Source organism: Fusarium falciforme, chromosome 3 (assembly GCF_026873545.1).
Source record: "Fusarium falciforme chromosome 3, complete sequence".
NCBI classification, from domain to species: domain Eukaryota; kingdom Fungi; phylum Ascomycota; class Sordariomycetes; order Hypocreales; family Nectriaceae; genus Fusarium; species Fusarium falciforme.
In genome coordinates, this window is record NC_070546.1 from 2,321,809 (window position 1) to 2,343,367 (window position 21,559).

Below are 21,559 nucleotides of genomic sequence, written 5' to 3' on the forward strand. Positions count from 1 at the left end.
GAGCTTCGTCATTGTGAAGATGCTCGGCAATTTGAATATCATTACAGAACTGGACACTTCAGAGAGACGGAGTGCGTGTTGCACGGTCGTAAGAAACACACTCCTGGTAGAGCACAGTTAACTTGATAAGTATGAAATAGAGGCGATCATATTCATCGCGCTGCTAACAATGTTCTTGATATCATAAGCAATTGACTGCTGTGGTGCCCATTTACGCGACAGTCGCCCTGAGTCATCATCACAGTATACCTCCAACGCCTTGCTCTCATGTCCATCTCGTATCCGTTCAACGCCGACCGTAATACCTCCGTCCCAGATGTCTTGCAGAAATGCTCTTAATTCTTAATATCCAAAACTTGCTTCAACACACCTTCACTGGCCCTCCACCATCTAGCCCTCTCCTCAAGATCATCTGCCGCGCCACCAAGAGCAGCCTCTTTCCTCCTCCTCGCTTCGCGTGCCGCCGTGGCGCTGTTTTGACGCTTGCTTTCAAGAGGCTGAAGCTCAACCTCGAGTCGTTCGGCTTCCTTCCTCTTCCGGGGAAGCTTGGCCTGCAGCGACTCCAGTTCTCGAGCAAGTTCCTGCTGCTCACGCTTTCGTTGGGTGACGAGATCCTGTGTCTTGGCGAGTGGTAGGTTCATGTTTGGGCTTGATCCCTCTGGTGTCTCCAGCGATGCTCGAAGCTGCTCGATCCGTGCCTCCAGCTCCTCAATCTTGGTTGGCATCTCCAGCAACTTTGCTGTCTCAAGCTGTACCGTTTCGTACTTCTTGCTTAACTCGATACCCCTGCGCTCCAAATCCGTCACCATATCGGCCACTTCAGTCTTGAGCTCTTTGAGCTGCTTCTTGGCGCCGGCATTCTCCTTTTCGAGCTCCATATTCTCCTCCATACTGACAATCATGGGCGGGTCGCCGACAATGGCGCGGATGAACTTTTCCTTGGTGACCTGCTGCACGTACGAGAAGCGCAGTTTGGCAAACAGTTCCTTGTAGTGTGCAAGATCCGCTGCCAAGCTAGCAGGTGTTGGCGCGTCGAGAGCCGAGTTTGACGCATCTGATGTTCGTTGACGGGAATCCTGGGGAGTTGAGCTTGAGATGGGCTCGCTGAGTTTGATGATGGAGATTTCGCGTGTTGACCGGATTTCATCCAAGGCCTCAAGGACCTCTTGCGTCTTTACTTGATCCATTGTGGAAGGATGTGTATCGAAGGCTTATGTTTGATCAAGTTCGGATGAAACTTATTCAACGATTGGCGTTTGAAAGGGTTTGTTCTGTTCAACGGCGCGACAGGAGCTGTTTAAGTTGCGATAGTGTTTACTTCCGACCCAAAACAGGTTAGTGCGGGTAACCTTGCTTATCTAAGGCGGTGAGCGGGGGCATATGCTTGCTGACATCAAGGAACGTAGATTCAAGACATTGGAGATGGCATCCTCCAACTTGCATTCTTTTTTGGCGCAACATCCAATTTGCGATTTTTATCATACGAGTTGTCCATGCTTGGAATTTTTTGAACACGACTGGCCATGTCGAACGACGAGATCCTTACCGACGACTATGTCGCGGACCTGCTTGCCCAGGAGGCAAGCGACTGCTCCCTCAAGTATTCGGCAATGGGCATGGAAGCATACCGCGAGAATAAGAAGTAATGGAGTCCAACAGAGGTCTGGCAAGTCTGTTGCTGACACGGCTTCAGACCCGCGAACATGCTTAAGCCAAACACCCGGTTCCTTCGACACATCATCAAAGACACCGATAATCACAACAAGGCGCTGTTGGCCAAGGAAGCTGCCGAATCGAGAGCGCGATTGAAAGACTTGGAGCGCGCCAAGGAGATTGAGCGGCGAAAAACAAACCCGAGTACACACGACATACGAAGGCGACAGATGGGCGACATACATGCGATTCTCGGTGGAAAAAAGCGCAGGAGAAGTGATGACGACGCAGGGCCATCTTCCAGCAAAGACTCGAAAAAGCGAGAATCCGAGCACAAGTCTAGGCGCGAAAGTGATTCGAAGGATAAGGACCTCTTCAAGGACCGGCGCGACGATCGGAGGCATCATGGGCGATTATCTCGAGAAGACCGTCACAGTAAGACTGATGATGGGGAGTCGCGCTCAGAGCGGTCGCGGAGGGAGCACAAACGGCGTGAAAGATCACGGAGCAGAGGCTCTGAAGAGGAGGAACGACATCTCCGCTCCCGGAGACGGAAGGATAGGTCTAGGTCACCTACGCGTCGCCGACGGTCTCGGTCCCCAAGAGAGACGAAAAGCAGGCATCGCCATCGGTCGCCCTTGAATACAACGAACGATACACGGAAGCAGAGGGATGAGGAGAAGGAAGATTCAGATGCCGGAGAAGACCTTTTTGGGCCAGCACCGCCTCCGAAATATCGCGGGCGAGGGACTATCGGGGGATCATCAGGGATCGATCGACGATTCTCGGAAAACTACGATCCCAAGAAGGATATCCAGATGGACGATGATGAGGGAGGTGGTAACTGGGACGACGCGGTGGAGGCGTTTAGAAACCGCCAAAAGCTTCGGCAAAGCCAAGAACAACGCTCGAGCCCAGTTGGATTCACAAATGATAAGGTTCTGCGGGCTGGTAATGCGGACGAGAAGAGTGCAGAGAATGTGCGTTGGTCCAAGGCTGGCGAGAAGAGGGAATGGGACCTCGGCAAGGAGGATGAGGCTGAAGGGGTATCTTCAGGCGGGTTATAGATGCGACGGATCGGTTCAAGTCAGGGCAATGGCATCAACTAAGTGGCATGGCGGATTGGATCTGGCGAAGATGGCATCGGCAGCAGGGTCTGTCTCGATTTGATTGGCTTCGGCGTACGAGCATGGTTTTGGAAGATGATGGGTCCTGGAATATACTTGACGCGTCGCGAATACGATAGACGACGGATTGGAAATAGAGAAACGCCCGAGCTCAAAGGGCTGAATTGCTTTTGTTGTTGATCCCCACGAGGTGCCGGTTCCGGCACTTGAATGGATGTTGACAATGAGGCTCTTGCGGAACACCAGCCAACAGGGAGACTAGCGCGTTGTTGGCCGGAGCCTCATGAGATGTATACCTTTTGAGTTGAGACTATTCTTATTAACCCCTGAAAGGATACCTGATCATGGCTGGCCTGACACATCTGCTCAGCCACGAGCAAGCAGAATCGGCATATCGGAGGGGGCCGCTGGAGTTGTCGACACGAGAATCGGGGCTCCCGATGGAGCTGGACTCTTGAGCCGATTTGGGACCCGCACGGGGGATCCATCATGATAACTCTGGCCGACCGATTAGTGAATTACGTAGGTGCCTGGATCCGGGCATCTGGTGGCATGGTTCAGTGCCATGTTTGACCATGTTTGACCACAGCGTGGTGCCACTACAACCGCGGAGGGCAGGTCGATTGACAGCGGTTATGCCGAACAAGCGGTACCTGGGCAGAGAAGAAGACGGTAGCTGCAAAGATGGGCATCTGAGATTAAACAGCCGATTCTTGGGAGTTTCGACAAAACATGTCAATGCTCTACAGAGCAAAAGGCCTAGAAGCTAACAAGCTCCATTACAAGGGCTGGGCTATTTTAAGGTGCACACTGACAGGCCCATTACCGGAACCGGAGCTAGGTCGAATCAGGAACATGCTGGATCAGCCAGAGATCAAGGCGACTGAGAGAAGCTGGGAACCGAGATTTTCGGATTGTAAGTTGCGATGTGCAAAGAGTGCCCCTTTCGGGCGATCGCATAAGCACGAGCACGCAGGTTCTCGGCGCAGAAAAGCTTGGCCCTGCGTCTTGAGCTTGACGGCCGAGTTTGTTGGATCTAATGGAGGCCCAGCTCACCTGACCCCTCTCACGTGCGACGACCTGCCGTGATGGCCCCTGTAAGAACGTGCCGGGGGGGTTACCTGACGAGGAGGAAACAACTTAGCAGGCCCGGCAGGACAGGACCGTTTCACAACACGAGATCCTGGGTGTCCTCCATCGAGTCGCCGCGACGTTGCACAGACGCGTGCTGCTTCAACTCTCTGACTGCTTCGCGCCGAGATGAAAGGAGCCCCCCGGGCAGATCGGCGGCTGCTTGCGGTTGACGATCAGGAACCAAAGGGACGCAATGGCTGACGGGGCGTTTACCCCGAGGGGCGCTAACGCCAACCTGGGCGGCTGGTGGAGCTCCAAGAACGTGCTTGTTTAGACTTTTGGTTCGTGACGTGACTTGCTGAGGGCTAGACGAGAGGGACAGGGCAGTGGGAAGTGGGCTTCCCCCGGCGCATGGAGTGGGCGCCTGATCAGTGACTGAATGGTGACAGGCCCCACGGGAGTTGTCCAGCAGACGAGAAGAGGCTACCATGATGAGTTTGAGTCGGTGCCTGAGTCGAGTGTCTGAGTCGGGCTTTGAGAAGTCTCACTGGGTCTCACTCATCTTTCAAGGAAGCACAACACGCCTGCATTAAGAAACTTTGTCCTGGCGTTTATTACATTACATCTGCAGCAGCAAGGCCGAGGCGGCGTCAAGGTAACTGAGCCTGAGACGTTGGGTGGTATCAATGACCCCAGCCCCCTCCCTCTCATGGACGCTCTCCATGCTCGAGTCCAGACCAGAGCGTAGACCAGACCCTTTGACCCAACGCCCAGAGGGAGGGGGACCGCCGCCGCTCACAGCATGGACAGCGGCGGGAGGGCTCATGGATGGATGGGCCTTCTGTGGGCCTGAACCCCCGCCCTCGGAGCGCCATACCGCGTCCGTCGTCGTCATACCTTCGTCCATCCGCTCCATGACCGGCCATTGGCTTTGTCGTAGTGACTTTGCGACTTTATGAGGTGCCGCGCTCCCGCTGCTCACGAGGCGGCTGCGTTGCGTTGTGCCTCTCATGACTGGCAGCCTTTTCCTGAACGCCTTTTCCTTTGTCTAACCTTGGGAGCTACTCCAACTACCATTTTATTTTTTTTACCTTTTGACTTTTTTGGGGCAGGTGTAGTCAGCCAAGCCAAAATAACGCCCATCATCTCGACTTCAAGTACTTACTTACCTCGGGCCTGTATTCCCTCACATCAGCCTGCTTCTTCTCCTCACTCTTCTAGCCTCGTCCGTCTTCTTTGTTACACTCTACTCCGGGTTGAGCAAATATTGCCAATCCAAGCCTAGAACCTTACTTGCCTCTTCCCCCCCGCGTCGAAACGAATGGTCGGTCTAGGCCCGAGGTGACGTCTTTGTTATCTCTCCGAGGTCACCTCACACCTCACCTCACCTCATCCATTTCCGTCCCGCCTCCTGCTCCTCCAACCTCCTCTCCTCCTTCTCCTCTTCCTCTGTTATATTCTTCTCTTCCTCGCCCTTCTGTGAATTCGCCATTCCCACCGCATCCGCTTCAATATGCGTCCTCCACGAGTTTTCGTTCTTATACTATTCATCGCCGTATCTCTCTTACTCTTCTGCCGCGCTATATCCTCGTCGCTGCGATCCGCCTACGCCGATTACCCCGCCGGTGGATTCTCGTCTGGTTCCAAGGCAGCCCAATCCTCCCAATCCCGCCATGAGACGACAAAGTCGACAAAGTCCGTTTGGGGCTCCATGTACTACAATACGCCCTTTTCGTTATTTCCTCCAAACGCCGCCATCAGTTTGACCGACGACAACAGCACGTCCTTTGCCGCCCGCCCAGCCGCCTTTGGCCCCAAGCTCGCCATCCGCGGTCTAAGTGGTCAATTATGGATCGGTAGCGGGTTCGCCCAGGATTCTCTACTCGACGGCACTGGTGAGCTGGGCTGCGGCGACTTGCCTGGGTGGAATAAGGGCGCCGAGGCCGTGGGTTTGAATAGGGCACTCCGAGCTGCCGTCCCCTCAGTTGCCGCCCCCAAGTCAGATGCTTCTACGCACTCTAAGCGAGGCGACCAAGTCTTTACTCGAAACGAGCGCAACCACATCACCAGCCCTAGCGAGTTCACAAACGGCCACCGCGGTCATTCGCGGAACCAAGATGCTTCCAATATCAAGGGCAAGATTGTGCTTTTGATGCGCGGCGGCTGTGGCTTTCTCGACAAGGTAATGTGGGCACAGCGAAGAGGTGCCATTGCCGTCATTGTAGGCGATAACCAGAAAGGCGGCCCTCTGATCCAAATGTTTGCACACGGCCCCGAGGTCGACAATGTCACTATTCCCTCCGTTTTCACCGCCCGAACCACGGCGCAGCTGCTGTCTGCGCTGACCCAGCCGGGTAGCTTTATCGAAGACACTCTCGACAACCAGGGCAACCCTGTTCTTAGGGTCCAGCAGGGTCCCAGGCCAAGGAAGCACAAGACGCAGAGACCCAGATCGAGTGTTACCGCTTCGACCCAGGAGAGACGGTCTCTGGTCAGCTCACAAGTCAGCAGCCGCTTCAACCGATTTATTACTAGGAGGCAACAGGCTCCCTCCAACTTTGCTAGGGAGTCAGATGATGAAACCACTCAGGCAGTCCGAAATACCCTTCGAAAGAGAGCGGTCAAGGACACCCGAAGCCCTCCTCTATCCGAAGATGATTACGAAGAGTGGAAGCCAAAAGACGAATCCGAGACACTGGATCCCGCCTCGATCAGAAAGGCTTCCGTTACGCGCCACAGTTCAGGACCCTCGGATTCCACAGCTGATGCTGAGCTCTTGAAATTTTTCAGTGAGACTGAAGAGGAGGACGAGCCTAATGCACCAATCGACAGACCCGATGATAGACTAGAACGCCCCGACGAGGTACACGAAGGGCTCTGGGTGACCATTACTCCTACCAGCAACGCCAGCCCGTTTTTCGACACCCTCCTTGTGCTTGTCATCAGCCCCCTGGTAACTCTGACTGTCGTCTACGCTCTCCTTATCCTCCGCGCCAGGATCCGCCGAAGGAGATGGAGGGCCCCCAAGTCGGTCGTCGAGCGTCTCCCCGTTCGCACCTATCACACGGTTGCCACATCCCCAAGTCTCTCGCCAAGAGCACCTTCTCCCTCAAGCGCATCTCCCACCACTCCTCTGCTTCAGGAGACTCCTACACGCCCCCGTCCCAGGTCGAGAACCACGACTGGTGTTCCTGAGGACGAGTCGCGAGTTGCATCAAGCGAATCTATCCCGACCCCTTCGACAAGCACGAGGAACAACCGCCGTAATGAGCGCGAAAAGGGCTCCAGCGGATTCTCTGCCGAATGGAAGAAGTATATGGGACGCCAAGTCGAGTGCGTAGTCTGTCTGGAGGAGTATGTCGATGGCGAGAGCCAAGTCATGAGCCTGCCATGCGGTCACGAGTTCCACGTCGAGTGCATGTGAGTTTCCCCCTAGTCCTATCTATTATGACAATTTTTGCTAATTAATCTTTAGTACCCCTTGGTTGACTACCCGCCGACGGACATGCCCCATTTGCAAGGGCGACGTTGTTCGATCCCTCGCTCACGGCTCGTCATCGGAACCACATTATGAGCCGTATCGCGATGATGACAGTGATGACGAGGAAACTATTGCTGAGGGCTCTGGATCTCGCTCTGACGACCGAGAATCGGACCTTGAACAAGGCCTGCTTTCGCCAGAACCCCGATCCTCACGATGGAGCCGACACGACGGTTGGCTCAGCTTGTTCTCAAGCGGTGCCGGCAGGGCAAGGTCTCCATCTCCTGAGGATCGCAACCGATAAACTGGCTCACACCCACTGCCCCTTTCCAGGCGGCAAGCCATCATGTGTGGCGTTTGGATTTACACATTTCTGGAGTTTGGTTTTTGGCGTGACGGGTCATGGCGCACTGGGTCAGCGCGCAGCATCATGGATAGGTAATTGGACTTAGACGACCCCATACGGAAGGACTTTTCTTGGTTTTTATGAATAGTACTGTTTTGTACCGAGTCTGTGGCCGGAGGCAATGAATGGGTTGCGCAGAATCAGTGCCAAGGCACTTGCGCTTGGATAGCATAGATATACCCTCATGGTCGACCGTGGTACGATGTTGCGATCGATCTTGAATAATTGAGCATGTTTGAACCGTATTCGACTTGTCTTAAGTTGGAGTGAATAAGTGTTGTCTTTGTTGAGCATTAAACTCCAAGTTTGATTTTATCTTATCCAAAACTCTACCGTAATCAACTTTTAAACATAACAAGACATCTAGATGTAGCCCTTGAGGATGGCGGCCTCGGCATTCAATATCGACGAACCAGCGGCACCAATGACAGCTATGACAGTTAGCAATTAGGAACCTCAAAAACCTGTGGTGGCAGAACTTACTGTTGTGGCTCAGGGCAGTAAACTTGATGTCAAAGATACCAGCCTCATCCTGGCGCACACGGCCAACGCTCACAGTGTAGCCACGGCCGAGGTCGCGGTCGAGACGGGGCTGAGGCCGGTCGGGCTGGTCATCGCCAAAGACCTTGATGGCGGGCTCGGGGGCCGAGGGGCAGCCCAGGGTCTGGGCCTCGCAGGTGTAGTTGCGGAGGGCCTCACGGACCTCGTCGGCTGAGGGGGCAGGCTTGCGCTCGAAGCTCAGGCTCACGCAGGCCGTGTGGCCATCCATGACGGGAACGCGGTTGCAGGTGGCTGAGACACGGAGGCCGTCCTGCTCGACAAAAGCGGTACCAGACTCGTCGAGGCGTCCCAGGATCTTGCGGGCTTCGGTCTCGAGCTTATCCTCCTCGCCCGAGATGAAGGGCACGACGTTGTCAATGATGTCCATGCTAGAGACGCCGGGGTAGCCAGCACCAGAGACGGCCTGCATGGTGACGATGGAGACGGTGGAGATGGGACCGAAGGCGGCCTGGAGGGCAGCAAAGGGGATGACGAGGCCGATGACGGCGCAGTTGGAGTTGCAGACGAGGAAGCCCTTGTTGAGCTTGCGGACGGAACGCTGGTGAGGGATGAGGTCGAGGTGAGGGAGGTTGACGGTGGGAACGACGAGAGGGACGAGGGGATCGCGGCGGTAGTTTTTGGCGTTGGAGAAGACGGGGATGTCGGCCTGGATGAACTCGAGCTCTGAGGGAGTCACAGTTAGCAATTGCTTCTGGCAACTTGCAGAAAGGACATACCAATGTCGCCGGCGACGTCCGAGTCAAGACCGCTAAAGACAACGTCACAGTCCTTGAATTGATCCGCCTTGCACTCCCTCACCACCATCTCGGCGACGTCGCCCATGGGGGCGGCCTGCTTCCACCGCACGGCATCCTTGTACTTCTTGCCCGCGGAGCGGGATGAGGCGCCGATGGCGTGGAGGGTGAGATGAGGGTGCTGGGCGAGGAGGAGGATGAAGCGCTGACCGACGGAGCCAGTGGCACCGAGGACACCTGAGGTCGAGTTAGTCTTGGCTGTTGGAGGTTGAGGGTATCATGCGAGATGGATATGGTGATGGAGGGGTACTGTCGAAGAGTAGGAGAACGTACCGCACTTCTTGGTAGGGAATTCAGGGGCCATGGTTAAAGAAATGTCTCTAGGCGTTCAATTGAAAACGTAGAAGATGCTCAACGAGTGAATCGGGAGATGTTCGAAGATGTAGGCGTTAAATTTTAGCCGTCGAGTCGAGTGAGTCTTGTCTTCGGAGGCCAGACCCCGCCATAGGAAAACCTCCCCCCGCCATCGGAGTCGGGTCGGCGACGGAGGGCCCCACTGTGAGTCTGGAATTTATGGGCCGAGAACCCTGTCTAATTATAGGCCTCGAATTTGCAACTGTGGATGAGACTTCAAAGTGGTATGACATCAGAAGTTCCCGATGCAATCCTATCGAATATCTCTAACCAAATAAAAAAGGGAAAAATTACATGATGCCAATGCAGTAGCATGATCTAAGCAAGATGCCATATGCCAGTCTACTTGAGGATGAATCATGAACTGATTATAGTCCAGTCATCCATAAATCCCCTTGTAGGTTGTACTGATAACCAAACGCCAATCCAATGCACATTAGACCATCCGCCCTCTTCGATATTCACCGCTGTTCGTAGTTTGCCACATTAGGCCGCAATGGCGCTACTTCGGTCGCCGTTGGAGTAGATTCGGAACTGGATAAAGATGACGAGGTCTTCGGCAATTGTGCCCAGGGAGCCGAGCAACCAGGGGAGCGCGTTGAGGAGGTAGCCCTTGTCCTGAGAGTAGGCGACGAGGCTGATGCCGTAGGTGAGGTTTCCGCTCAGGGAGAGCATGAAGAATAGAAGAGCAAGACCTGTGCATGTTAGTCCCGCCGAGTCCTATGTTTTGGAATGCGAGAATCTCACCTTCGCACGACTTTTCCCGATAATTCTTGATAATCTGGGGAATTCGAGCACTGGCAATTTGTTAGCAAAAAATACCAGATCGCATTGCGAGATAAGCGTACCAGAGATAGAGAGCGGCACTGAAATATCCAAGCGTGAGTCCAGCAATCTCGATACCAGTCTTGGCGTGGTCAGGCGAGTCGGGAGTGCCGGGGTCGGCACCGTCCCAAGCACCGACCTTGTACGAGACAAACCAGCCGGCAAATCCAATTGCATATACAGCCAGCAGACTCAAAGCGTTGTGAATCCAGGGGCTGCTGTCGGGAGTCTCATCCTCGCCCGTAACAATCTTCCTCAGGGGCTCCATTGACGACTCGGTGTGCGTCGCATGTCGGCGCTGGGACCCCGGAAGGCCAAAGGAAGAGCTCCGCCGCCGTCGCTCGCTGGCAATGAGGGGCGACTCTTCGGAGGGGTCCTCGTTCTCGGCGCTGCGAGCTCGACGGGCGTTGAGGGCGTTGTAGTAGATGACCTGGCTGATGAGGACGAGGTCGGCAATGCAAAAGTAGCCGGCCAATGCAACAGCCGTGGGAGCTAGGCGGGTGAACAAGGCACCTGTCGAGTCGAGGTTAGTGAGTTGACAGCGGTTGTTGGCGCAAGCCACCAAAGTGAATTTTTTTTTTTTTTTCCAGAGTTTCTAAGGAGCGATAACAAGATCAAGGTGCGAGGAATGGCATTGTTTGGTTGAGTAACAAATTGGCTGAATAGGAAATTTCTGCGCGTGTGCTGGGGGAGTACGAACCGACGAGATTGGTGACGTCGCCCAGAAGCCAGACGACGAGAAACGCCATGCTGAGGCCATCGGCGCTCTTGGCTTTGTAGTTGGTGAACAGCTGAGGGAGCTGGAGAGTGTCAGTGTAGCCCAGGCGCATGCGACGGGAACGCGAGAGGAGGGACGTACGAGAAGGCATATCCAAGAGGTCAAGCTGATGCTGCCAAAAATGCCAGACACGGCCTCTGTGATGGGTATCGACCGCGCCGCGGCGGCAAACGTAGTTGTGGCCAGGAGTGGCATATCGCAAAGTCGAGGTAGTCGGGGGGGAAGCTCAAAGATAGAGACGTGAACGAAAAGAGAGGAGGAGGGAGAGCAAGTTAGAAGAGGAGAAAGAGAAGGAAGGGTGTGGTGCGACAAAGGTGGGTATCACGAGGGCAGACAAGAGAGAGATGGATGGAGTTGATCTTCTGCCGTGACCTAACGGACGACGGAAGCCGAGCGACGCGACGATGCGAAGTTGAGGGGTCAAGTCGGTACGAGTCGTATTCACAGTGGAGGTTTAAACAGTAATGAGTTGGTAGAGATTAGATACAAGAGCAAGAGAATTGCCCGGTCAGAGTCATGCCCATAGCGAAGGCCCGTTGTCGGCTTCTCAACCCATGGCCTTATCGCGCTGCCAATTCCTTGTTGCCAACTGAACCGCCTACATTGGCCAGGGCTTATCGACGGAGGCTCCGCTGTGACGCACTTGGGGCAGATCTTGTGAGCTAAAAAATGGGGAACTGTTGGGAGACGAACGAGATGGTCAATCCAATCGAGACAAAAAGAGGGGGGAGCATCCTTGATTTGGGGCGCATTCCTCGGAGTTGCCTTGAGGCGGCGCATGTCACTGTTGGAAAGCATGCAGGGTTTCTTCAGTGTCATTCTAAGGGTCTTGAGATGTGGAAGAGATGATGCAGTGTTGCTCTGGTTGGACAGTTGCTGGCGACAACAACAAACTCAGCTCTCCAACTGCAGAGGTACATGCATGCACGCTGTATCTTTACAAGCCTCCATTCTCAATCGTCCCAAGCTATCGAACAGCCAAAAGCCTCGTGGTCCCTCTCCAGCCAGCCATGACCTTGCCCCCCCCCGTTTCGCGTGGCGCCGCACATGTCCTCATGATTCGCCATGTCTCGTCTGCCCGTCCCGCCTCCAGTTCACGAACCCCTGTTCCTCTAGCAACTGGCCGCAGCTTGTTCAGCCAGCAGCCTGCCCTCACAGCCAACCGGAAGCTGTCGCCCCGCGGGAAGCTATCGATTCCATGATCCAGCTTAGCCAGCCATCTGTCGCCCAGCTCATAGCTTCGCGGCTGCATCGCCATTCAGAGGCGTAGATTGAATCTAGACTTTGCCTCTCTCTGCCTGCTCTGCTGCAGGGTTTCAATAAAGCTTACATCTGCCTTTCTGCCTCGCCTCTACATCTCAGCTTCATCCGCGACCGGCATCATATATAAGCTGCATTCCCACGTCAGCGCCTCCATTGTTTGAGCTCCATATCTGATCCATACCATCCATCTCGCATTCCACCCATCATGAAGCTTCTCTCTGGCAGCGCGCTGGCCCTCTGCCTCGCCAACCTGCCTGCGACGATCGCATGGGGCAGTGCGTACAGAACGGTTCGAGCTGTGCAACCTGTCGTGCTAACATTGACGCAACAGGTCTTGGTCACATCACCACCGCCTACCTCGCCAGCCACTTCGTCTCCAACGCAACAGAAGCTCATCTCAAGGAGCTCCTCTACAATGAGGGCCCCGACTACATCGCCAAGATAGCCAGCTGGGCCGACTCGATCCGCTACACCGACTGGGGCCGATACACAAAGACGTTCCACTTCATCGACGCCCACGACAGCCCGCCCGAGCAGTGCAACGTCGACTTTGAACGCGATTGTAAAGACGACGGCTGCGTCATTACTGCCCTTGCAAACTACACAAAGCAATCGCTCGAGCCCAATCTGCCATTCTGGCAGCGCAACCAGGCGGCCAAGTTTGTCGTGCACTTTGTCGGTGATCTCCACCAGCCTCTGCATAACGAGAACGTCGAGAAGGGCGGCAATGGCCTCTATGTCAAGTTTGACGGTCACCAATTTAACCTCCACCACGTCTGGGATAGCTCCATTGCTGAGAAGCTGCTGGGCGGTCTGCACGGCGATCCCTTTGAGCTTGCTGGCAACTGGGCCAGGCAGCTCGCCGTTGAGATTACTGATGGACGTTTTGCCGAGGAGAAGGAGACTTGGTTGAAGGACCTCAACTTTGACGACCCCGTCAGCACCGCCCTCGCTTGGTCGCGAGAGGCTAACGCCCTCGTCTGCACTCACGGTAAGTTTGTGCCGAGTGAGACTATAAGATTCAGTTATTGACCAGGAATCGCAGTTCTGCCTGAAGGTGCCGCTGCCATCGTCGGCCAGGAGCTCGGAGGCGAGTACTTTGAGAAGGCTGCCCCGGTTATCGAGAGGCAGGTGGCTCTGGCCGGTTACCGGATGGCGGCTTGGCTGGATCGCATCGTTGAAACGTACAATGACGTTGAGGCGGAGCAGGCTGCCGGTGAGCTATGATGTGTTTATGAAGATACGAAGAATCAGTGAAGACCCAACGGGGGAATGAACAGAAGGAAGCGCAGTAGAGGTATTTGAATGATCATTTAGTCTGGATTATGTCTGAATTCTAGGTCATGTCTAAACACTGGATTGTGTCTTGGTGCTTGGCAGCAACAACAAGTGTTCAACACTGATCCCAATGTGGATGCCAAGGCCTCAACGTCACAAGGCAATGAATCTTTGGTGTCTTTGCTTGCAGTCTAAATTACGCTTATTGACCGAAAGATGCAACCCATGGAATAGTTGAGGGAGCTAAGGACGAAATATTCGTCTACCCCGAGTCAGCGTCGCACCAACTAGGGACTCTGAGACGAGGGGGAACCCGCCACCGCAATGCGAGCACACAAAGCGAGTTTCATCGATTGAAACCTGAGAAAAGAGAAGGCAGGTCTCGGCAAGTCTTGGTAAAAGCCCTCAAGAGAGGCATTGTGCGTCGCAGGTCAACCTCGACGGTTACATCGCCACGGGGGGATCCAAGTCGCCTCGTCTATCTGGGGTTTACTCGAGCCGAGCAACTCTGCGACACTCCTGCAACAGGACTTACTGTCAGCAACTATATCGCTCACAGCTTTGGGCAGGCATCTCGACGATACGAAATTGGTAATCAGGAACTTTCGCATGGCTTCTTTCTTAGGTTGACAGATGGGACATGTTTGACAAAGAGCGGATGAATCCTCCTGTCTTTTGACACATGACAGTTTTGAAGGACCTACAGGGCGAGCTAAAAGAGATGGATGGCATTTAGGGCCAGGGGCAGACTAACGATAGACTTGTTTTGCTTCATAGATTCGTCTTGTGTGTCTGGAAGCGCAATTGAACCATCCGCGAGTGTCATCCGATCAATTGACAGCTTGGCGGCTATTGAAGATGATGATGCGCATTTAGCTGTGTAAATGAGGTCTTGCCAACCACTCAATTGCCCCATGCCAGAAACAAATCGTCGATCAGATGCGGCCGACGGCGACCCAGGTCAACAAAGACAAATTTAGCAACGATAAAAAAGTTCTCTCTCTCTTCCTCTCTCTCAAGTCACAGGGTGGAAACTCTCCGACACTCGCGCCCAGCGTCGCCGTCTCAGAGCTCAGCCCTCGAAACGCCCTGTGCCTGGAGTTCCTGAGCCACCCGCTGTAGCTGGGTCTCGGCAAGGTCCCTGATTGGCTGCCCTGAGCCCCTCAGCCCCGGGTTGCAGGACGCCCAGAGGGAAAGAGGCACCGGCTGAGACGCCTGCAGCCGCATCAACGACTTCAACGACGCAACGGCTTCTTTTTTCCTGACTCTTGCATCCTCACTAACCGTCACCGTCGACTTTTTCGTCCACCAGCACCGTAGCTATAGGATTCTCCTCGGCCAAGCCAAGCGCTAGCTGACACCCTTGATCTCCCTACTGTTCGCTAACACTCTCAACGCTTGCCGTTACATCACCTGAAAGGCTTCATCTTGGCCTCTCTACCCCTGGTCCAACCTCTTAACGGTCTAAGCCGACCCCCTTGGGCGTCCCGTCTTGGCAATCAGTCTTGTCCCCCGTCTCGCATACCGACTCCTTAGACGCAGCTAGTGCCCCACGATGCCTAATCGTGGTGTTTCTCGTCAAGTTTGATCTGCTGCCTCCCCCCCGGTCTCCCTCTCCCTCGTGGCCGAACTCCTTAGCAACCAAAGATGCCTGTCCGGCTTTAACCCTCGTCACGGAAATGCGACCCTAGACTCGGCCCCCTCTGCCGCCGAGATGAGATCCGTCTGATGTGCAAGCCCGAGACGCTCGGGTGTCTGTGATTGTTATAAGTCATGGCTCGGCAACTCTCTCTCCGGCTCTTCCTCCACATCCTCTTCATGCTTTAAACCCTCTTGTTTTCGTTCCTCTCCTTGACCAGATTCTTTCTTTTCTCCTCAACTCTGGTAGTGTCTCCTTTCTTTCATTCGTTCCTTTCTTGAGACCCAAGTTGGCCTTCCTGTGTCTGTGACCATTCCTTTCTTGTCTTTTTCTACTTTCAAACCGGTCTGGAACCACCCCAAAATCTCCTTCAACCTACTCTCTATCTACTCTTGTCTTTGACAATACCACTTCGACAATGCAGGTCAAGGGTGTGATCGTAGCCCTCCTGGGCATGGCTGCTATCTCAGACGCTGCTGTGGTTCAACGGAGACACCCCTTTGCTCGCGCACTTCAACGACGACAATTCGGCGGTGGCGGCGGCTTCGGTGGTGGTAACAACGGCAACAACGGCGGTAATAACGGCGGCAACCAAGGCAATAATGGTGGCAACAACAATAATGGCGGAAACAACAACAACAACAACAACAACAACAACAACGGAGGTGGCGGCGGTACAACCTTGAACGCGAACAACGTCCAAACTGGCTCCCAGCAAGATGGTAACAACCCTGGCGCAGACGGCCAAGCAGCCTCAGCGACGTATGTATAACCCCATCCATGGTTGACAACAGAACTAACTCCAACAAGGGATGATGCCAACTTCATCAACTTCTGCAATGGTCAGACTCTGACCAACGGTGAGCAGAACCGTGATGGATCTTGCAACGGCATTCGTAAGTCTCAATTCACAAGCCTCTACTTCTTGACTAACCCCTTGCAGCCATGGGCAAGATCCCTTCGGCCAACAACATGGTTTCCTCTGTCTTTACGAGCCCCCAGAACGGTGACGATATCCAAGCGAATCAGGACTTTGACATCTCAGTCCAGATGATCAACTTTGCCCCTGGATCCTTTACCAATGCCACTTCTACCTACTATGCGGCTCCTCAAGATCTTGATGGCGGTGGCAACATCATTGGTCACACGCACATCACTGTCCAAGATACTGGCAACTCTTTGAACCCTACCACTCCCCTGGACCCCACGCAATTCGCCTTCTTCAAGGGTGTCAACGATGCCGGTAACGGCCAGGGCCTCTTGACAGCCAGCGTTGACGGTGGTCTCCCTGCCGGTAACTACCGTATCTGCACCATGGCCTCCGCATCCAACCATCAGCCCGTTCTCATGCCCGTTGCCCAGCGAGGTGCCCAAGATGATTGCATTCGCATCACTGTTGGTGGCGGCGGCGGCGGTGGTAACAACAACAACAACGGAGGCAACAACGGTGGTAACAACGGTGGTAACAACGGTGGTAACAACGGTGGTAACAATGGCGGCCAAGGCCAGAACCAGGGCGACCAGAACCAAGGTGGTCAGAACGGTGGCCAGAACGGAGGTCAAGATCAAAACCAGGGTGGTCAGAATGGTGGCCAGAACCAAGATCAAAACCAGGGCGGTCAAGATCAGAACCAAGATCAGAACCAGGGCGGTCAAGACCAGAATCAGGACCAGAACCAGGGAGATCAGAACCAGGGCGGAGACCAAGCCCAGGGAGATCAAGCTCAAGGTGGTGACCAGGCTCAAGGTGGTGACCAGGCTCAAGGTGGTGATCAGGCTCAGGGTGGTGATCAGGCCCAAGGCGGCGATCAGGCGCAGGGTGACCAGGCCCAAGGTGACCAGGCTCAAGGTGATCAGGCCCAGGGCGGAGACCAAGCTCAGGGCGGAGACCAAGCTCAAGGCGGAGACCAAGCTCAAGGCGGAGACCAAGCTCAAGGCGGTAACCAAGGTGGTAACCAGGGTGGTCAGGGTGGCGGCAGAGGTGGCAGAGGAGGCGGCTTCGGCGGTGGCAGGGGCTTCGGAGGTGGCAGAGGAGGATTCGGCGGCGGTGCTGGTGGATTCCAAGCAGCGTCGGTCGGCGGTGACTCTCGCAACCAGACGGAGGCCGATAACGGCACCAAATAATTGGGGTCAAGGGAAGCAGCAACAAAGCCACTACCTTCGTGTTATGCCCTGGTGGCCTATGGCATGAGTAAGGAGTGGCATGTCAAGAGTCGTGGCCGACGCATTCCGGTAATTGGGTGAAGATGTATCTAGAGGGGTACGAGTTTGCGCATCAGGTCTACGCTCTAACAAATGGGAAAGCGCCTGAATGCGAGTTTCCGCCAAGGACTGGGTATTGGTCGGTCGGTTGGCAGGTCGGTTAGAAGGTAGGTTTAGTTACCATGATACACAATTGCAAGAGATATGTTTATGTTCAGCTGCCTGTCCTTGAAGTTGTGAAAGTGAGTGTGCCACTATCCTTTGTGAATTCCAGGGGTAAGATCTGTTGCTTCTCAGCTAGGTATTGGCTGAACCTACATGTCACTGGAGTATCATGATGAAGGTCTTGAAACCAGGTGAAACCGGCAACTCGCGTCCCGGGTTGCAGGTGCTTGGGTGGGAGACCAGAAGCCAGATACAAAGTTCTCTAATAACCAAGTCTATTCTTGTATCAAACAAAATAACGACAGGTTTAGTGATTCTAACATTCTAACCAGACTCTATGAATGTTGTCAATAGTATAAAACAGTACCGAAACTAAAATGCAAAGGTCCAAACTCAAATGCGAATGCCCAAAGAAAATGCAGATACGCCAACTATCATGCACGCAACTCCAAGTAATAGATCCCGCCGTAGACTCTGTCCGCTAGTTATGCGGCCAAGTCCAGTCTGGGAGGCAGGCTCCTCCGGCCTGTGATTCTGTTCAGACGGCCCGATCTCCTCAGCTGCGGATAGGCTCCTCCCATATCCAGGAGGTCAGCTTCGCCTACTGAGGCCGGGGCCGACGCGGGCCTGGGAGGGGATGCTGAACGGCTGCTGCTGTTGCTTCCGTTGCTTCTGTTGCTGCTTTTGTTGCTGGCCGTCTCACCCTTTCTTCGGCGCTTGTTCTTGGGGGCTTCGTCGACAACAGTATCAGCATCGTCAGGTGTGCGTGTTCGCTTACCATTTCGGAGGGTGCGTCCCTCGTTGCTGGCTGAAGTTGAGGGGCTGCCGGTGGTCGACCGAGATGCGCCGCGCTTTTGACTCTTCTTAGGCTTGATGGGTTCCCCGTCTCCACTAGATTCCGAGTAGTTAGACTGCGAGTCCTCATCCGAGCTCAAGTAATCAGGTGGGAGACCGCCAGTGTACTCGCTCCTTTCCGGGAAATAGGCCGTGATGTAGGATAGCCACTTAGGGTTAAGCTCTTCCAGCGTGGGTGAATCACTCTCGAACGCACCCTCGTAGACAGGAACACCTGCGAGATCCAACATGGAATCCATAGAAACGAGGCAGGTCAGGCCAGGGCAGCGGCCGCCTTTCTTTGCGAGACTGTCCTGGACATAGGAGACGGCGTCAGCCATGTTTCTCTCCTTGACGTCGGCTATCATCTTGATAAACTCTTCAGGGCCGGAGGCCTGGCTCATGGCGGTTGCGCACTGTTTGCTAAAGATGGCTGGATCTGTGATGTAGATGGGCATGGTGTTGTAGCATTCCAATAGCTCGATGAAGAGATCTTTCTTGTTCTGCTTGCGATATTGGGCATTCTGCTTTTCCGTGTGGGCATTCAGCCATTCCGTGAAGACATTCGGCCGTTCCATGTCCTCTTCTATTGTCGATATGCTCTTTCCTGCCATGGTGGTGAATAGTGTTTTTGGTGTTGAGATGTAGGGTGGGTGGGTAAATGTTGATGGATAGATGGAGATATCTGCTGACCCTGGGTCAAGCCAAAACTTATAGATGATACCTAGGTTGTAGAATAAGAGGCTGGCTTTGATTACTCCTGAATAGTCCTTGCCCTGCGGTCAATCAATGGCGATTTTCTTTGTTGCGTGCTTACTTGCAACCTTCAACACCTAGTCCTCTTTGTATGACAGGGCTCTGATGTGGACGGGATGCAACGATACTACTGACTCAAAGAATGCACACATTCGAAACCCGAATCTTTATTCTCATCTTGGCCATTACTAAAGTTAGAAGACCATTATGTTGATGCACCCACCGTTTTCCTAAGTGAATGGTTGCAAAACAAGGGTAATCTTGCTCTGCCCAGCCAACCGTCTTTGTCCTTCTCCTTGACTCTTTTTCTGTCACGTCGCCTCTAACCGAGCAGCTAATTTACAGTACCCTTTGTCCTGGGCCTTTGAGAAAGCTCTCCAAGGACTTTGTAGTGGAAGAGTCAGACTCGGGGCGCTTGGAAGCTGGCTTGTCAAGTCTCTCTCCAGGCTCTTTGAAGGTACGACGGCCGGTGACTTGATAGTTTCGGACACCAATGATCAACATAAAGACATGTGTGAAAACGTGTGGTTCAGTCAAAGGTAAAAATGCAGCGTCTATTTGTCTCGAGAACCATTATTTGATCATGCTTGAATGCAAGAGGGCAGCTGCCACAGTTGAAGAATGCTTTGTGCGCCAAACACCAACGCCCATATCCATTATCAAGTCTCTTTTTCTTTCATCCACGCTTGGGTCTGGCCAAAGTTAGCAATTACAGACTTTGAAAGGAGACATGTTGCACATACCCACAGCCCTGGGGCGTAACCTCACCAAATGGGCAGTCTCCCGAGAGCTTCTCGACAATCTGGTTGGCCCAGACGGGCGTGATGACGATGCCGGCACTGACGAGGGAGGCAGTGGCCGAGAGGAGAGTGACAAAGAGTGTGGTCTTCATGGTGATTGACTTGTTGGTTGTTGGTGGCGTGATGGGTGGATTAATAAGTGAAGCCCGCGATGACAGAACCAGCTGAAACGCAAAAAAGCCGAATTGATTGAGCCGACAGGGGCTATAGAAGAGGAAGAATTGATTAATTATGGACAAAGAAAGAGAAAAGAGAGGAAAAAGAGGAGAAGGAACAGAAAGACGGAGAGAAAAGTCAGAGGCGAAAATGACTCCTGTTGCAGGGGCGCGACGGTCAAGGTTTCAGGCCGTGAAACATACCCACGGCGTGACTGGTGGAAAGACTGTTTCGCCTACGCGCCCAGAATTCAAGCACCAGTTGTGGCGAGCCCAATTAGGATACAGGGCCGACATGATCAATTGAATGATTTTTGACATGTTGCCATGATATCTTCATCTTTATATTATTTATATAACTCCTACATTATCGTCTTGTTCATTGTCGTCGTAAATCATCTTTAACAACTGTCAAACCCCTGAAACTAGTTAGTAGTGCTGGCCAAACTCAAACGTTGCATGACTCTCAACTCCAAACTTGCCCCTCGTTCAAGTAGTCTTGGCTTCCTTCTTGGCATCCTCCTGGGTACCATCTGTCTTTGCCTCTTCAACCTTTTTCTCGGCCTCTTGAGCAGCAGCAGCTTCCTTGGGAACTGGAGTTGCGTCCATCTCGAATGGCCCTTGCTGGACTTCTCTTCCACCCAACTCGCCTGGTCTCTCTCTTGTCTCCAGCTCAGCAGTCTCCGGGTCTGTTGTCGTCTTGGCCTTGGCCTGTGTCTCGGGTCCGGTTGACAGCTCTGCCTTTTGAATAACCTCGCTATCAGGTCCCTTGTTCTCATCTGGCGGACGCGACCATGTCAAGGTTGGTCTTGGTATGCGACGAAGCACTCCCATGAAGCCCTTGTGCGACTTTTCTGGGTCGTCTGGGCTTCTCTTCTTCCTTCGGCGGACCAATATGAATACCCCAACTATGATGATGCCTATCCCGACGACCACTCCAACGACAACACCGGCAATAAGACCAGTGTTGGTACCGCCACCTTTCGAGTCGCTGCCGTTGTTATCACCGCCGCCACCGGTCTGTTTTGGATCGGAACCCGTGCTCGAAGGGATTGTGGAAGTTGACGTTTGCGATGCAGCGTTGGGGTTTAACGTCTCGGTAACTAATGGCATCCGAGTTAGTAGACGTTGCAACTACCTCACACCCTAGCCATCCTTACAAGTTGAAGGTAGCCGCGTCGGCTCAGTGAGATACATGACACCGACTGAAGTCTCGATACCGATAGAGTCCTGGCAAGTGATCAGAGTCCCTGTCGACCCCCTCTCCGACCATGCCTCCAAGATGTAGGCCGTTTCGCAACCCAAGTCGCCAGTGCTATCTCAAGCCATTAGCGTCTATCCATCGCCATAAAATACAATTCAGTCGAGGAACGCACCACTGGCGAGTCCATGTCGATCCCGTTGACTCGCGCCC

The 21,559-nt window shown here is 53.8% G+C and overlaps 9 protein-coding genes across 9 annotated transcripts; 4 read left to right on the forward strand and 5 right to left on the reverse strand.

Moving 5' to 3' along the window:
- Positions 1-335: 335 nt before the first annotated feature.
- On the reverse strand, positions 336-1,187 carry NCS54_00401700 (Hypothetical protein; the record flags this gene model as incomplete). Its single annotated transcript, XM_053149568.1, has 1 exon — positions 336-1,187. One exon carries the CDS (start codon positions 1,185-1,187, stop codon positions 336-338), a length of 852 nt encoding a protein of 283 aa, XP_053005543.1.
- A 336-nt stretch (positions 1,188-1,523) lies between these two features.
- On the forward strand, positions 1,524-2,720 carry NCS54_00401800 (Hypothetical protein; the record flags this gene model as incomplete). Its single annotated transcript, XM_053149569.1, has 2 exons — positions 1,524-1,642; positions 1,694-2,720. 2 exons carry the CDS (start codon positions 1,524-1,526, stop codon positions 2,718-2,720), a joined length of 1,146 nt encoding a protein of 381 aa, XP_053005544.1.
- A 2,647-nt stretch (positions 2,721-5,367) lies between these two features.
- NCS54_00401900 (RING-type domain-containing protein) lies at positions 5,368-7,639 on the forward strand (the record flags this gene model as incomplete). The annotated part of the gene is made up of 2 exons (XM_053149570.1): positions 5,368-7,274; positions 7,330-7,639. The coding sequence occupies 2 exons, from the start codon at positions 5,368-5,370 to the stop codon at positions 7,637-7,639; spliced, it is 2,217 nt and encodes a 738-aa protein (XP_053005545.1).
- Positions 7,640-8,104: 465 nt separating this feature from the next.
- Positions 8,105-9,400, reverse strand: NCS54_00402000 (Aspartate-semialdehyde dehydrogenase; the record flags this gene model as incomplete). The annotated part of the gene is made up of 4 exons (XM_053149571.1): positions 8,105-8,172; positions 8,225-8,965; positions 9,019-9,273; positions 9,370-9,400. The coding sequence occupies 4 exons, from the start codon at positions 9,398-9,400 to the stop codon at positions 8,105-8,107; spliced, it is 1,095 nt and encodes a 364-aa protein (XP_053005546.1).
- A 536-nt stretch (positions 9,401-9,936) lies between these two features.
- On the reverse strand, positions 9,937-11,248 carry NCS54_00402100 (Hypothetical protein; the record flags this gene model as incomplete). The annotated part of the gene is made up of 5 exons (XM_053149572.1): positions 9,937-10,145; positions 10,198-10,247; positions 10,299-10,788; positions 10,976-11,075; positions 11,135-11,248. 5 exons carry the CDS (start codon positions 11,246-11,248, stop codon positions 9,937-9,939), a joined length of 963 nt encoding a protein of 320 aa, XP_053005547.1.
- Positions 11,249-12,521: 1,273 nt separating this feature from the next.
- Positions 12,522-13,543, forward strand: NCS54_00402200 (Hypothetical protein; the record flags this gene model as incomplete). The annotated part of the gene is made up of 3 exons (XM_053149573.1): positions 12,522-12,591; positions 12,648-13,307; positions 13,362-13,543. 3 exons carry the CDS (start codon positions 12,522-12,524, stop codon positions 13,541-13,543), a joined length of 912 nt encoding a protein of 303 aa, XP_053005548.1.
- Positions 13,544-15,651: 2,108 nt separating this feature from the next.
- Positions 15,652-17,357, forward strand: NCS54_00402300 (Hypothetical protein; the record flags this gene model as incomplete). The annotated part of the gene is made up of 3 exons (XM_053149574.1): positions 15,652-15,995; positions 16,044-16,129; positions 16,177-17,357. The coding sequence occupies 3 exons, from the start codon at positions 15,652-15,654 to the stop codon at positions 17,355-17,357; spliced, it is 1,611 nt and encodes a 536-aa protein (XP_053005549.1).
- Positions 17,358-18,085: 728 nt separating this feature from the next.
- On the reverse strand, positions 18,086-19,048 carry NCS54_00402400 (Hypothetical protein; the record flags this gene model as incomplete). Its single annotated transcript, XM_053149575.1, has 1 exon — positions 18,086-19,048. The coding sequence occupies one exon, from the start codon at positions 19,046-19,048 to the stop codon at positions 18,086-18,088; it is 963 nt and encodes a 320-aa protein (XP_053005550.1).
- Positions 19,049-19,866: 818 nt separating this feature from the next.
- Positions 19,867-20,259, reverse strand: NCS54_00402500 (Hypothetical protein; the record flags this gene model as incomplete). The annotated part of the gene is made up of 2 exons (XM_053149576.1): positions 19,934-20,259; positions 19,867-19,882 (listed from the first exon to the last, which is right to left on the reverse strand). The coding sequence occupies exons 1-2, from the start codon at positions 20,080-20,082 to the stop codon at positions 19,867-19,869; spliced, it is 165 nt and encodes a 54-aa protein (XP_053005551.1). The 5' UTR covers positions 20,083-20,259.
- Between the last annotated feature and the right edge of the window lie 1,300 nt (positions 20,260-21,559).